This window comes from Trichosurus vulpecula, chromosome 3, assembly GCF_011100635.1.
Source record: "Trichosurus vulpecula isolate mTriVul1 chromosome 3, mTriVul1.pri, whole genome shotgun sequence".
NCBI lineage: Eukaryota > Metazoa > Chordata > Mammalia > Diprotodontia > Phalangeridae > Trichosurus > Trichosurus vulpecula.
Genome location: NC_050575.1, coordinates 56051395 through 56065973, shown reverse-complemented (window position 1 = coordinate 56065973; position 14579 = coordinate 56051395). Strand labels below are relative to the sequence as shown.

At 38.6% G+C, this 14579-nt stretch overlaps 1 protein-coding gene across 2 annotated transcripts in view; it reads left to right on the top strand.

The window, feature by feature from the left end:
• Positions 1 to 300: 300 nt before the first annotated feature.
• The window catches only part of PRELID2 (PRELI domain containing 2), a 92320-nt gene continuing 78041 nt past the window's right edge, over positions 301 to 14579 (top strand). The window contains exon 1 of one of the 2 annotated variants that reach the window (XM_036748433.1): positions 301 to 458. In XM_036748433.1, the coding sequence (XP_036604328.1) occupies positions 384 to 458 (75 nt within the window). In that variant the 5' untranslated portion in view covers positions 301 to 383. The remainder of the gene's footprint in view (positions 459 to 14579) is intronic. The other variant, XM_036748434.1, reaches the window with a different exon arrangement.

Below are 14579 nucleotides of genomic sequence, written 5' to 3'. Positions count from 1 at the left end.
GTGGGACGCCAGCGTCCAAGAACAAAACCTGTCTGCAATCTGGGTGGTTCTGGTCTCTTGGTACTGAGTCAGGGGTTAGGAAAAGGCACAAATCCCCCTAATCCTGATTTCAGTTCTTTAGCCTGCCCACTCCAGTTTCGTCCAAAAAGGGAGTACTCTGGATGAACTGTTTCTCTGAGGAGCCAATAAAGTTTTAGAAGTTTGAAAAGAAGGAAAAAAAAAAACCAAACGAACTCGCCATCAGCCACTAGCGTGGCTGCGCCTGCAGGCTCAGATTGTGAACCTGGGAGGCTTGTGAGGGGGCAGGCAGGCAGGCAGGCAGGGCCTGTGGGGCTCTGAGAAGGACCGACTGGTTGGCCTGGGGGGACCATCTCCTGACAGAAATGGGAATCACTGTGGATGTGCACCAAGTGTACAGATACCCATTCGAGCAAGTGGTGGCCAGCTTCCTCAGAAAGGTAAAGAAGTAGCAATTTTTGTCCTTTTGATCCTCTTTGTCCTCCCTTGGACTGCGGGTGTTACTCTTGTCTGCTCTGATACTTAGTAGCTTTGTGACCACGTGCAAGATCACTCCCTTGCCAGTCACTCCCTGCCTTTTTCCCCAAACTGAACTGTCAAATAGAGAGGGGTTGAGAGATGCTGTTCCCTTTCTAGGGGGATCTAGGGATGCTTTCCCTTCTTTCTAGGACTGGAAGTGATCATTCCCTCCTTGGAAGTCTCACAGCACTATGATTATACCTCATAGGGACTTTCATATTCTACTTTGTATAATTGCATGTGTGTCTTACTCTTAAGTTTTAGACTCAAGTTCTCTAAGAAAGGGATAGTGTCTATAGGTGCTGAATAAGTGAATGAATGAATGAAAGAAAGAGAAACTCCTGAGGTCTTGGTTATCTGTGCCACTTGCTGGAGTTTTTTTGTTTTTAAACCAGCATCTGCCTTTGTGGTGAAAATGGAGGAATCTTGTGAGTCTTCCCTCATCCACAAACCTTTTTGAGGAAAGAAGCTCCTGAAGCCTCCACGGGGGAGTTGGAGATTCTGATAGGACAATGTTCTTGGGAAGGAACAGGAGGTAAAAGGAACGGCTGGATGGTTATTTTTTTTGCACTCACTTGCCTCTTGTTGCCTCTTGACAGGAGGTGATGGATGATGGGCCATAAGATTTGGAGTTGGAAGAATCCTTAGAAGTGATTTCATGAAATCCTTTCATTTAACTTTTCTGTCATATCATTGCATACTAACCCTCCATCCAGGTATCCATTCAAAGCTTCTGACTTCCCCTAGTCTGCCATCATTTCTGCATGGCTACCATTCCCCTATATGTGTTGATTCTACCTGTTGGAACATAATTGCTTGTGGGCAGGAATGCTCTTTCTTTTGTATTCCTATTTCTACCATATAACACAGTGCTTTGCAGGTTGTACTCCTTTAGTGAATGCTTTTTCTTTCACTCCTTCATCTGTAAAATAGGCCAACTGAAGTCACAAGATCTGTAAGGTAGTGGTAAAACCAAGGTTCAGGTCTGATTCAATTAGATTCAATTAAACAAGTGTCTACTATAATCTATGCATGGTACTAGGTGCTGGGGATACAAAGGAAAAAACTAAACCTTTTCTGTAGGTATGACCAAGTCACACACCCTGCCTCCACTCAAGAAACTCTAGTGGCATCCTATCACTTCAGAGATTGAATACAAAATTCTCTGGTTGGTATTCAAAGCCCTTCAAAACCTGCTCCCTCCACCCTTTCTAGTCTTCTTACACCTTATTCCTTGCCATATACTTTTGATCCAGTGACTCCTGTCTGTTCCATGAACAAGAGACTCATCTAAGCTTCAGGCATTTTCTCTGGCTGTCCCCCATACCTAGTGAGGGGGTGCTTGGGTGCTTGTGCTTGGACCCCAATTTTAAAATCACTTTTCTCCTTAGCTTCAAAACACTATCCTCCACAGTTTTCTTTCCAGCCAAAGGACACTATGCCTAGCAATAACTCATGAGGGGCCCCAGTAAAACAAACTATCTTTCCCCTTCACAAGAACAAGCTGACCTCTGAAGAAATTCTCTTGTAAAAAAAGGACTATCTTGTAACCACAGAATTATCATGTATTGATTCCCAAAGTTATCATATTCAATCCTGAGGTCAAGCTATAGTCATTTACTCTCAAAGCTTTCTTGCTACAGATGTAACATCAAAAATATACCCCAGAGAAACCCCTTCCCCTGGTTTCCAGTAGTGAATGACACCAGTGACCAAGGTGGTAAGTTATCACCTAATTAGCATATCTGCCAGATAATCTACTACTTTTCCTGTTTGGTTGCAGGTTCCTTAAGAACTCTTGTCCACTGAAAAGGGTAACAGTTAATCTTTGCTACCTTGACTTAAAGAATGCTTGAGTCCGTGAATTCATTCCAGATGACCCTATCCAATACTCCAGTCCTTGAGGGGTCTCTGAACCTCCCAAATCCCCGCTCCAACCTCATCACCTAGAATGCTCTCCCTTCACAACTCTATCCATTGCCTTCCCTGGCTTCCTTTAAATCCCAAGTGAAATTCCTTCTTTGACCGTAAACTTTTCCCAACCCCTTTTAATTCTAGTGCTTTCTGTACATTTTCCCTATTCTGTACACAGATCATTGGTCCAGAATTTATTTGTACAGAATTAATTTGCTTGTTGTCTCCCTTATTTGCTTGTGAGCTCCTCAAGGGCAGGGACTGTCTTTTGCCACTTCTTATATTTCAATTGGCACTTATTAACTGCTTGATCTATTGCCCTCAAGTTTTTCAACAAGCATTTATTAGGTGACTGTTTTATGTTTTGCCCTGGGGATACAAATGAAAGCAAAATCAGTCCCTGCCCTAAAGGAGTCTCATTCTAAGGTGGGAGACAATATATAAATATCTATGTACAGATAAGCATAAATGGAAGGTAAGATGGTATTTGAGTTGAATTTTGAAGGAATCCAGAAAGCTAGGAGGTGGAAGGAAAAACTTTTAGGCCTGGGGGACAGCTACAGGATGTAGGCTGATATAGCTCTTAAAGAAGAGATGGGGAGAGGGAGGTAAAATATAAGAAAACTGGAAAGGAATAAAGAGGCTGGTTTGTGAAAGTCTTTAAATGACAACTGATATTTTATATTTGACCCTGGAAATAATAGGGAGCTACTGAATTTGTTAAGTAACAGAGGTGACATGGATAGATTTGCACTTTGTAGCTGAATGTTGGAGTCAGGGGAAACTTGAAGCATATTTCAGTAGTCTTGGCTTTGATGAGGGGCTTGAATTATTAGGATTATAGCTGTAGGAGTGGAGATGACTGGGTATAGGCTCTGGGAAACTCCTTGAACTCCTTGAATCTTTCCACTTGATGAGGTGTTTGCCTGAGGCCATGAGCCTTTCATTAAATCACTAGGCCCAAATCTCACATTACTCTTAACTTAGCCTAGCCCTCCATTGTCCAGCTACCTCTGGCCCTTGATCCTATCAAAATATCTATACCCAAATCCCTAACCCTTAAACTAGCCTAGCCCTCCACTGTCAGTCATCTCCAGGTAGCCTTCAGCTGTTTCCCACCTTTAATCCCATTCTCTTGGTTCCTGGAGTCTGAACTCTAGTCTTCCTAATCCTGTCAAGATCCTCCTTAGACTCCTCCTGAAGATCCTCCCTAAATCCCTCCTCCCATCCCCCCAGAACAACCCCTAAATCCACCCCACAGTCTTGCTGTATATAAGATCCATCTTACCTCCGTGAAGGTGCTCAGATTCAATCTAGCTCAGCAAATGGTGAGATTTCTTAAGACTTTACCCAATATGGTGAATCTTTAATAAATTTTGTTTTTCTTTGGCTGTAAGAAGGCTTCGGTTGAATTGTTTGGCAGGACCTGACATGTCAGTATTTTGGGGTCCCTAGTACCCCTAAAGCTCAACATATGGTTCCCCAACCTCAATAGAGACACAGGGACATATAAGAGAGATGTTGTGAAGATAGAAACCATAAGATTTGAAAACAGTTTCCCTATGGTTCTTTAAGCATAACATAATTTTAAAAAATCTAACAATATTCCAAATTATTATTTTTGCTTTTATTTAGTAGAGTGATTGCAACTCTTCCTTTTTTGGACAAACCCAATGCATAGTAAATTCTTTTCTAGACTTAAAATTCCATGTAAGTCTTTGATTTTTGCATGATGTATTTCTTACAAGCAACAAACTGTGTTTTTGTTTTCCAGCCCTGCCACTTTTTCATTTTATTGGATTGTTTAATCCATTCATAATTAATGTTATAAGAGTTAGATTTATGTTTTCCTCTATTTGCGTCTCTAATATTGCTTTTTTGGAATTTTTTTCTCTTCTTTTTTTTAAGTTAGTACTTTGTCCCTGTATCAGTGTTAAATTTCTTTGATGTAACTCTATTCCTACAGACTGTTCCTCTCACCCCTCCCATTTTAATGCTTTCCCAAGTTTTTGAGTTTACCTTGTTAATTGATTTCTTTTCTCCACTTTTTGATTATATTTCTCCAGTCCTCACTTGCTTCATCCATCCCAACTGTTGGGGTTTAGGCTCTGCCCACCCAGGGACACCAAAAACTGTTTAGGTTTCATGATGTGTTATGGTAGAACTGTCTCAAAGAATTGAGTTAGACCACCTCTAATCCAAGTATAGGCATTTATTGAGATTAATGCCTATTAAGTTCCAAGAGGAGCCAGCAACTTCAGAGAAAGCAAGATAGACTTTTATAGGGTAAAGATGCAATTACATAACAGAAATTGTGAATATTAAAAAGGCAGAGGGGTTTGTTAAGGGATTAGGTAATAGAGGAGGGGTCCCAGACACCATGGAACTGCTCATGCAATTACCCACAATGCATACAGAAAACCCCATTTGGGGGTTATGTATGTATGATAATGAAATTATAATAAGCCTCTCTATGATATAAAGTTCACTCTAGGTCAGCTCTTTACTATTACTGTGCAGGTATGTACTTAGGAAAAGTCCCTTCTATTGTTTTGGGGTCCACATCCTGCTTGGGCATCCTGGTGGTGCTGCTTTCTGATTGGCTGAATATTGTGGTCCTGAGTTTATATGAATGTGGTTGTAGTTGAGTGCATGGAAACCCTTGCTGTTTCTGTGAGAAATATGAGGAATGGGTCTGGGGGCAATGTAGAACTAGAGGCAGTGGCTGGGATTCTGTCACATGGACATGCCTGCCATTCTGTGAGAAATATGAGTTCATGGACACACTGCTGTTTTAGTGAGCAGTGAGGCATATATGAAGAAGTTAGGATATTAATTGGGGGCGGGGCGTGGCTAGGTAGGGACAGTGGGCCTGCTGTTCAGTGAGGCCTATAAGGCAGTTAGAATATTGGGGCTGGTGGCAGCTTTATTAGGTCACTACTAGTTATCATCCTATAGGTTTCTTTCCTTTTGTTGCTAAATTTCTTGAGAAAGTGGCCTACAACTGGTGCTATCACTTCCTTTCTTCTCACTTTCTTTTTAACTCTTTGCAGTTGGATTTCCAGCTTCATCATTCAGCTAAAACTGCTCTCCATCCTTACCCTTCTCAACCTCTCTGCAGCCTTTGACCCTACTGATAACCTTCTTCTCCTTGAGATTCTTCTCTCTGAGTTTTACTGACAATACTCTATTCTAACTCTCTTACCTATCTGACTTCTTCTCTGTCTACTTTGCTAGATTTAAATCCAGGTCACTAACTGTAGGTGTCCCATAAGGCTTTGTCCTGGGCCTCTTCTCCCTCTTTAAAATTTCACTTGGTGATTTCATTGGCTCCCAGAGATTCAATTATTAACAATCTGCCAATGATTTTCAGAATCTAGTTCTTAATTCTTCACCTAACCTCCAGACTTACATTGTCAGCTGCCTATTGGACATTTCAAAATAGATTTTTCAGACATCTCTAGTTCAAAATGCCCCTAAACAGAGCTCATCATCTTCTTCCCAAACTCCCCTTTTCTGAACTTTCTTATTTCGGTTGAGGGTACTGTCCTCCAAGTCACCCAGGCTAGCAACCTAGGTGTCATCTTTGAATCCTTGTTCTCTCTCACCCCCTACCCCAACAGGACTGTCGCTGAGTCTTGTACTGTTATCTTTTTCTTCCCATCTTATTTTTACTTCCTCCCCAGTTTAAAATCTTTCCTTCCCTCCTCCCCTTCAACATCTTTTTTTTTCCTTGTATTTCTTTCCTAAAAGGATTTCTTTGCTTTGTACTCTTTTCTTCCAATTCAAAATCTCTTTGAATTCTGTTTGGCATTTGAACCTTCCCCCCCTTTTATTGCCCCATCACTCTCTGATTTCTCCTGCTCCATCCACCCCCATTTGCTGATGTGTATCTTCAAGGTAGCACTGGAAAGCTACCTTGGCTTCTTCCTGAGTTGGAGGATTTGTGTTTCACTGGCCTTAGTTCTTTCTGTAAGTATCTTTGGGGGTGGGGAGAGGGTACAAGAATGGCCCCACCTTACTTTTAGTATCCTTTACTTTAGGCCCAGTGTGGCCATTTATTTTGCCCCTCTGCCCCAGCTTCCTTCCTTGGCTCTTGTCTTTTCCTTTTCTGGCTGACCTGAATCATTGACTACCACTTTTTACATGGAAAAGAGAATATGAGGAAGATATTCCAGAGTCCATACAGCCATGGGAGCCCCCAATTTAGAGACTACTCTAGGCAGAAGGCAGCATAATTCTCCTTATTCTCTAACACCTCACACATCTGGAAAGAATCAGTGTCTGCTTTTTAGAGTAGAAAGGAGGCAGGGGCTGGATTGTATTAGTAGACGCTACAGCAAGAGGGAATTCCCATAGAGGCCTCAGATATGATCCTATGAATTATTTTCTAATCCTCCCAGAAGCACCTAGCTAGTGGGGAAGAGCTGCTAAATTAAGGATTGGCATTTTCTAGTGTTAGTTCATAAAACCTTCACCTTGATGGAATTCCTGCTTTCTTGTTCTGGGAATTAATCTGTAATTTTTCTGCATCTGGCACATAATTCCCAATTTGGAGTTTTGTTTTGAGAATTAGTGAGGCTGCTAGGTCTATATTCCAAAGACATAAAAAAAGAAGGGAAAAGGACCTATTTGTACAAAAATATTTATAGCAGCTCTTCTTGTGGTGGCTAAGAATCAGAAATCTAGAGGATACCCATCAATTGGGGAAATGACTGAACAAGCTGTGGTATATGACTATGATGGAATATTGTTGTGCTATAAGAAATGACAAGCAGGAGGATTTCAAAAAAACTGGACTTACATTCATAGGTTCCCAAAGTGTGGCAGAAGCATAAGGAAAGAAGAGAAGATAAGAAAATTTTGAAAAACCATTCATACGTGTTTTATTTGTAGTGTAACAAAATTAAGGTCATAGTGATTACATTATTTTCCAAATAAACACACAAAATGCAAGTTATAACCAATTAGTGCTCAAGTCTGTGGACAGGTCTTAATAACAAGTATTGGCAGGCCAGCATGTCATGCATTGTCAGGAAGTCCAGCATACATCAGCTGGAATATACACATGTAATAACTTGTTTACAGTATGATACTATTTTATTACATGACACAATATTGAATCATCAAAATTTCAATGCAGGAAAAAACTCACAAATTTACAATAAATTATTAAATTTAAGATGCATCATTTAAAAATATTTTTTTAAATGATACAAATTAAAAAAAAACTGTTAAAGAGTTAAAGAAAGTAGATTTCTAGGAGGGTGCTGAGTAATTTTTTTTCTTTTGAAAAGGGGGTGGTAGGCCAAATAAGTTTGGGAACCTTCGAATGAACTGATGCAAAGTGAAGTGAGCAGAACCAGAACTTTGAGTACAGTAACAGTAATAATGTATAATGATGAATTGTGAATGATTTAGCTATTTTCAGCAATACAATGATCCAAGACAATCCCAAAAGATTTAGGATGAAGCATGTTATTTGCCTCCAAAGAAGGAACTGGTACTGTCTGAATACAGACTGAAGCATTTTATTTTTCTCTTCCTTCCTTCCTTCCTTCCTTTTTCTCTCTCTCTTCCTTCTTGTGCAAAATGACTAATATGGAAATGTTTTACATGATTGCACATGTATAAACTATATTGCATTGCTTACTGTCTCAGGGAGGGAAGAGGGGAGAGAAGGAGGAAGGGATAGAATTTGGAACTCAGAACATTAAAGGAAGTTAAATTGTTTTAACATGTAATTGGGGAAAATAAAATATATTAAAATGAAAAAAATGAAGGGAATCAAAATCAATGCAAAAGAAGTGGAGGAAACCAACAAGCCTAACAATCCTAACCTTAAGTGTAAATGTATTAAACAATTTGATAAAATGAAGAAAATAGAACAAAAAAGAGTTAATGAGGATTGGAGAAAATTTCCATTCTACAGTCTTGCTCATCATATTGCCTGGAAAGTCTCCTGCCCAATTCCTTTGTATTCATTTTATATACATCTATATGTGTCTTCTCCTTGGTAGAATATAAACTATATGAAGACAGGGGCTGTTTTTCATTGTTTTTGTTTCCCTAGTGTCAGGTAAATAATACGTAATTAAGAAATGCTTGTTATTTGATTGATTGATAGTCCTAGTTTAATGTAAAGAACCTTAAGAGAAAAATATGTCATTTTTATAACTGCTTCCACAGTACGGAACCAATGGAGTACCTGGCTGAAGATCACACAGCTTCTCAGTAGAACATTTTGCATATTTAGGTCTTTTTATTTTAATTCCACTGCTATTAAAAAATCAATCTGCATTTATTGAGTACTTACTATGGTATCTGATTGGCACTGTTAGGTGCTGTGCATACAAGTACCAAGAATGAAAGAATCACCACTCACAAGGAGCCTACATTTTTGAAGAAAAGCAAAGCACATATATAAATACATATAGAATAAATATAAAGAAAATACATGTGCAATAGTTAATTGAATCTGTGATCTCATTGATTTGGGAACTTCTTCAGTCATGTAGATTGAAATGAATCCATGCTTGTCTACTGACTTTACTCTGTGTGATTGTGATCCATATCCTCCCAAAAGCTCGCCAATGGGGATCTACTCAAAATTGGAGTCCTTTCTTGCGTTCTTCCAGCATTGTTATAGGTAGAAGTAAAGCACTGTGGCTGCCCATTTGACGTCTCTTTCTCTCACCATGTGACAAACCCATCTGCTCTTTCTGTTATACATTTTTTTGATGGTATCCTCTACTCCTGTTCTTCAGCATTGCTTGTTGATTATATGTTGCAACTTGTTCATAGCCACTATGCACCTCTTCACTGTCCTATGTAGTGTTCATCTTTAATTCTTCAAAGGTAATGGTATCCCATGTCTCACTGCCAACAGAATTACAGGCAAATAGTTTTTATTGTAAAGAAGGCCATTTTATGTTATGGTAAGTTTGAATTCGATAAAAGTGCTTTGCAATTTCCTGAAGGCTATCCCAGCCTTCTTTAGCAGTTAATGTGTGAGATGATTCATTTCGGACCCCTACTCAAACTCCAATATTAGTTCATTATGGTTCTGTAAGGGATAGTGATTGTTAGCAAATATTTTACTATACTCATTTAGTAATACATATTTAGTCAGGCATCTAATAATAGGTACAAGAATAAAAAAAGTATTAATCCATATTTTGTATAAATCACATAGGACTATAGGTTCTAATGTAGCCCCTATACTATGCCTCAAATTTTAATGTAATGTTCACTACTTGTCTACCAGTTATGAAGCTTACTTGTGTAACTGCAAGAAGGCCAACACAGATATCTCCATCCTGTTTTGCTCAAATTCCATGACTAAACCAAGCATGGGTGGCATAGTTTGGAAAGTGTCCCTCCATTCTGTTCATGGAATACATGTATGACTTGTACCATTTCCTCTTGCCCAACCTAAGGAGGAGCCCATCTGTCTTATGACCACCTAGTCAGTGGAGATATTCTCTGCTTCATCCAACCTGTGATCCTGATGACATATCATTTTTAGGTTCACCCAACCTGGGACCCTACTGACATTTCATTTTTAGCTTTAGCTTGGCCCATGAAGCAAGATCTATCAACCAATGAAATTCTGTACTTTGTATAGTCTCTTTAGAATGTTCAAGTTATAAATCTGGTGTCAAGCCTTATAAAAATAAGGTGCTGGAAGGAGGGGGTATCTTAGATTGGGAGGAAGGTCTATGGTCCACTTGATTAGAAAGGGCCAAGACCCTTTAAGAAAGTGCTTTGGCTCAGAGCTCTGCCTCAGTTTTTCTTTTAGTCATTTGTCCTTACACCAGGTGGTAGTGGATAAAGTCTCCAGCCTAGAGTCAGGAAGGCCTGAGTTCAAATATGACCTCAGATACTGACTAGCTGTGTGACCCTAGGTAAGTCACTTAACCTCTGTTTAAGTTCCCTCATCTGTAAAATAGGAATGATAGTAGCACTTACCTCTCAAGGTTGTTTTAGGATCAACTGAGATAATATTAGTGTAGTAGATTGCACACAGTAGGTATTTAGCAAATGCTTGTTCCTCCTCCTCATTGAACCCCCAGCCCAGTTCATTGCCTGTGTTCTGGCCCAGATATGCATATTGTTGGACAAACTCTATAGGTAATCCATTCAGATGCATGTTCAAATCTGAGCCATTAACATTTTTTATCCATTTAGTTTTTCTTCTGTGAATGAATGAGTAATTACAGGTATCTTCCAGGAGGTTCTGCAGTGTCTTGGGACTTGGTGTAATCAACCCAGACATTAAAAAAAAAATAGAATTTTCTGAAAGACCTTACCATCCACTTGGAATCCTTCCTCAATCAGGACTCTGAATTTGATCTCCTCCATCACAGCAGTAAATACCTTTGTTAAGCATATGCCTTGCCTGATTTTTATATCAGAGGTCCTTGAATAGGGTGATTTCTATTATTAAGTTTTTCAAGGAATCTTGAATGATCTCGTTACACAGATAAAAGACACCTTATTGTAAAAGAGCCTGCAAAACAATGAAACAGTGTTTTATTAGTCTAATGCTTTTTTTGTAATCTATGAATAACTGCAATAGGATCTTATACAACAAGTTCCAAAAGTCAGTATCGTAAACTCATTTGGAACACCCTATATTTTCTATATTTTTCAGTCGCTCGAGATGGTAAAGATGTGATCCTTTGTTACATATCATTTGCAAAAACGTATTTGTTTCCTAACAGCACTGTCATTAACTCAAGTAAAAATAATTCTTATAAAGTTTTGTTATAGGTGGGAGAGAAGAGCATATGACTTAGCAGCTGCGGATGTATTCTTGGTCGCTTTTTTTCTTTTGGTAGCAATAGAGTCTGAGATTTTTTCTTATCCTTTTTTCTTTTTGGAGGGGGGAAGGCAGGGCAATTGGGGTTAAGTGACTTGCCCAAGGTCACACAGTTAGTAAGTGTGTCAAGTGTCTGAGGCCTGATGTGAGCTCAGGTCAGCCATTTCTTCATTTCCTACCTTGCTGGTTTCCTGTGGACTTCTCTGTCTTACTCCCCATATCTGGCACTTTCTCCTGTTTTCTACTTCCTTTTGTGTGTTATCTCCCTTGTTAGATTGTAAGCTCCCTGAAGGCAGGGACTATTTTTCTTTTTCATATTTGTATCCCTAGTGCTTAGCATAATGCCTGTCACATAGGAGCATGTTCATAAATGTTTATCGACTGACTGACTGTAAGCACCTCAGGAGTTGTCATTTTAGGATCCAAGTATGGTGATTCCACTGTCTTTGATTGAAAAAGCTATTATTATAATAATAATTTTTCTAAAGTTTTTCCACTTTTTCTTCTGTTTGTAGTTTTCTTCCCATTATCATTGAATGCCCTTCAGATGACTTTGCTTTAGTGGAAATTTTGCTCAGCTTTCTTTAACACAATGCTTGGCATAAAAGAAGCACTTAATAAATGCTTTTTGATTGATTTATTAACACTGGTTTTATCCTCCATTGCTTCTCTCTGCTTTATGAGACTGCTCATAATTATCATCTTTCTTTGAAAGATTGTACAGGCTAGTTTATATTCTAACCAAGTATTGCCTTTGATAGCCATCTTTCCAATTAGCAAGTCAAATGTCTGCTAAGGTACTTTCTAGGGTCTTTTGGTCTCCTTGTTGTAGCAATTAATTTATATTGGTTTAGCTTCTGGATAAAATTATTATAGTGATTATTGATCATATTTCTGTTGTCCATTTCCATTTTTGATTTTCAATAGCTTATTTAAATAATTCGGGATTAAACCTTTTAAATTGTACATCATTTAATTTACTCATTACTATTTTTTATTTTAAATTCTGGTTTTACTTGAGATAAGTCCATGGACTGACTGTTCACAGGCAATTGACTCTGATAACTTTCATATCCACATGGTTTTTTTCTGCCTGTTTTAATATAATCACTTTCATTTTTTTTACAATGTTATTTGATCCTCATCCTGTTCTGTACCTACCAATTCTATTTTTTATTTTATTTTTAAAGAAAATGTTCATGAAAGAGGCAAAGGTTCTTAACTTTTTGTATCATGCACCCATTTGGCAGTCTGATAAAATCTGTGGACCCCTTCTCAGAATAATGTTAAGTACATAACATAAAACAGGATTACAAAGGAAACCAATTATATTGAAATGTGGTTGTCAAAATATTCAACTAGTTCATGGACTTTGGGTTAAGACTCCAGGATAAAAGAGAAATAAGGCTTCTGTGTAATCTACAAGTTTTTGGCCTCTCATTTATTTCTTTGGAACTCTTCTTACATATTTCTTCCCAACCTCAACTTTCCCTACTTGAGCATTGAGGTCACCAGATATCAGTGCATAAGTTGATTTGATTTGAAGAATCTTACCAAGTTTTGCATAGAATTTTCTCTGTCATTTTGGCTTCAGTAATTGATGTTGCTATGTAACCTACAATTATTTTCATGGTTGTCTTTTTTTTCCAGGAAGAATAGTTACAAATAAATGCAATATAGGGAAGGAAGGCACTAATGGAGACAGTTTAGGAAAGGTTTCATACAGAAAGTGATGTGTGATCTATGTCTTGAAGGAAGAGAGGTGTTCTTTGAGCTGGTGATGAGAAAGTATGTATATTTCAGGTTTGGAGATGAAGCCAATGTTAAGGCATGGAGACAAGGGATTGAATGCCAAGTATGAGGAACAGACAGAAGGCTATTTGGCTGGAACATCATCGATTATGGAATGGGTATTGATTTGCAACGTACACAATGTGTTTATATCACAAGAACTAAGTACAATGCTTGTAAGTGCTTACTAATTGTTTTCTCATTCATTTAGTGAAGCTGGAATGATACTGTAGATTGGATATTTGTCTTGAAGATTTAAAAGGTAAACAGAGACATTCATATTTTGTTCTAGGGGTAATAAGGAACCACTGGAGTTTATTGAGTGGAAGAGCAACTTCAAATCTCTACTTGAGAAAAACACTTTGGCAGCTGTGTGGTAGAGATTGAAGTGTGGAGAGTCTTGATGGGAAACCAATTAGAAGGTTACTGAAATAATTTAGATGAGCGGACAATGGGGCCTGAATTAAGGTGGTTGCTATGTGAGTAGAGAGAAGGGGTCAGAATAGGTAGTTGTGGAATTAGAAATGACCACCAAGACTTGGCGACCGATTAGATATGTGATGCGAAGAAGAGTTAGGAGCTGACGATAATGTTCAATTCATGAACCTGTGGAACTGGAAGAATGGTGGTGTCTTCAAAGCAAGTAGTAAATGCTTGAATTGTTGAACTGCAATGTATTGAATATCATTCAAATAGTGTCAGACTAGCAATAAGGAAGCTTAAATAAAGCATTCTGAAAAGTGAAGGATTCTTCTGTAATATAAATCATGAATCATTCCAATTTTGTTTTTGCTAGTGAGGGGTTTTATGCATGGGATTGTTTTTTAATTGAGGTGTGCTGATGTGATAAATTAAGGTTCATCCATTACACAGTCTTACTGAGTTTTGGGTAATTGGTTTGTGTTCCTCATAGTTAAAAACATCAGCATATTCGCTGGAGAATTTCCTGTCTCTCATTTCCATATTCTGTTCTGTTCTATTTCAGTAGGGTCCAGTGCTGATGAAGGTGAGGGTAGGGGTTGGATCCCTTTGTGAGCCAGTTAGTCAGCTTTGCCTTCTTCCACAAGAAGGCTATGCTCCCAAAGTAGGCCAATCATTTTCAGAATGTGTCTGCCTGATCACAAAAAAATCATGAAGACAACTGTGCAAATCTCTACCCATTCCTTAAAAAGCTGCTGAAAGCAAAGCATATGGTAGTAAATATGGATGAAACATTTATTCTTCTTTGTCCTTGTCTTGGCCATGGTGCAGTCTTGTAAAACTTCCTCCTGGCTTTCTTGCACAGTGTCTTCTCTGTTCCTTGGGCACTTCTTTTATAGTGTCTTAGCAGTTATTATTGTCTTTTCTTAGGGCGAATTAGTCTGACAATAGTTCTTAAACTATGGGCCCTTTGCCCTTTATGGCGATTGGGAGAAGTTATTGCTCTTTGAAAGGGATGAATGAATCCCAAGAATGTACCTGAAGAATGGTCACCACAAAACATGTGGTGTGACTAGGATAATGAATAAGCAAA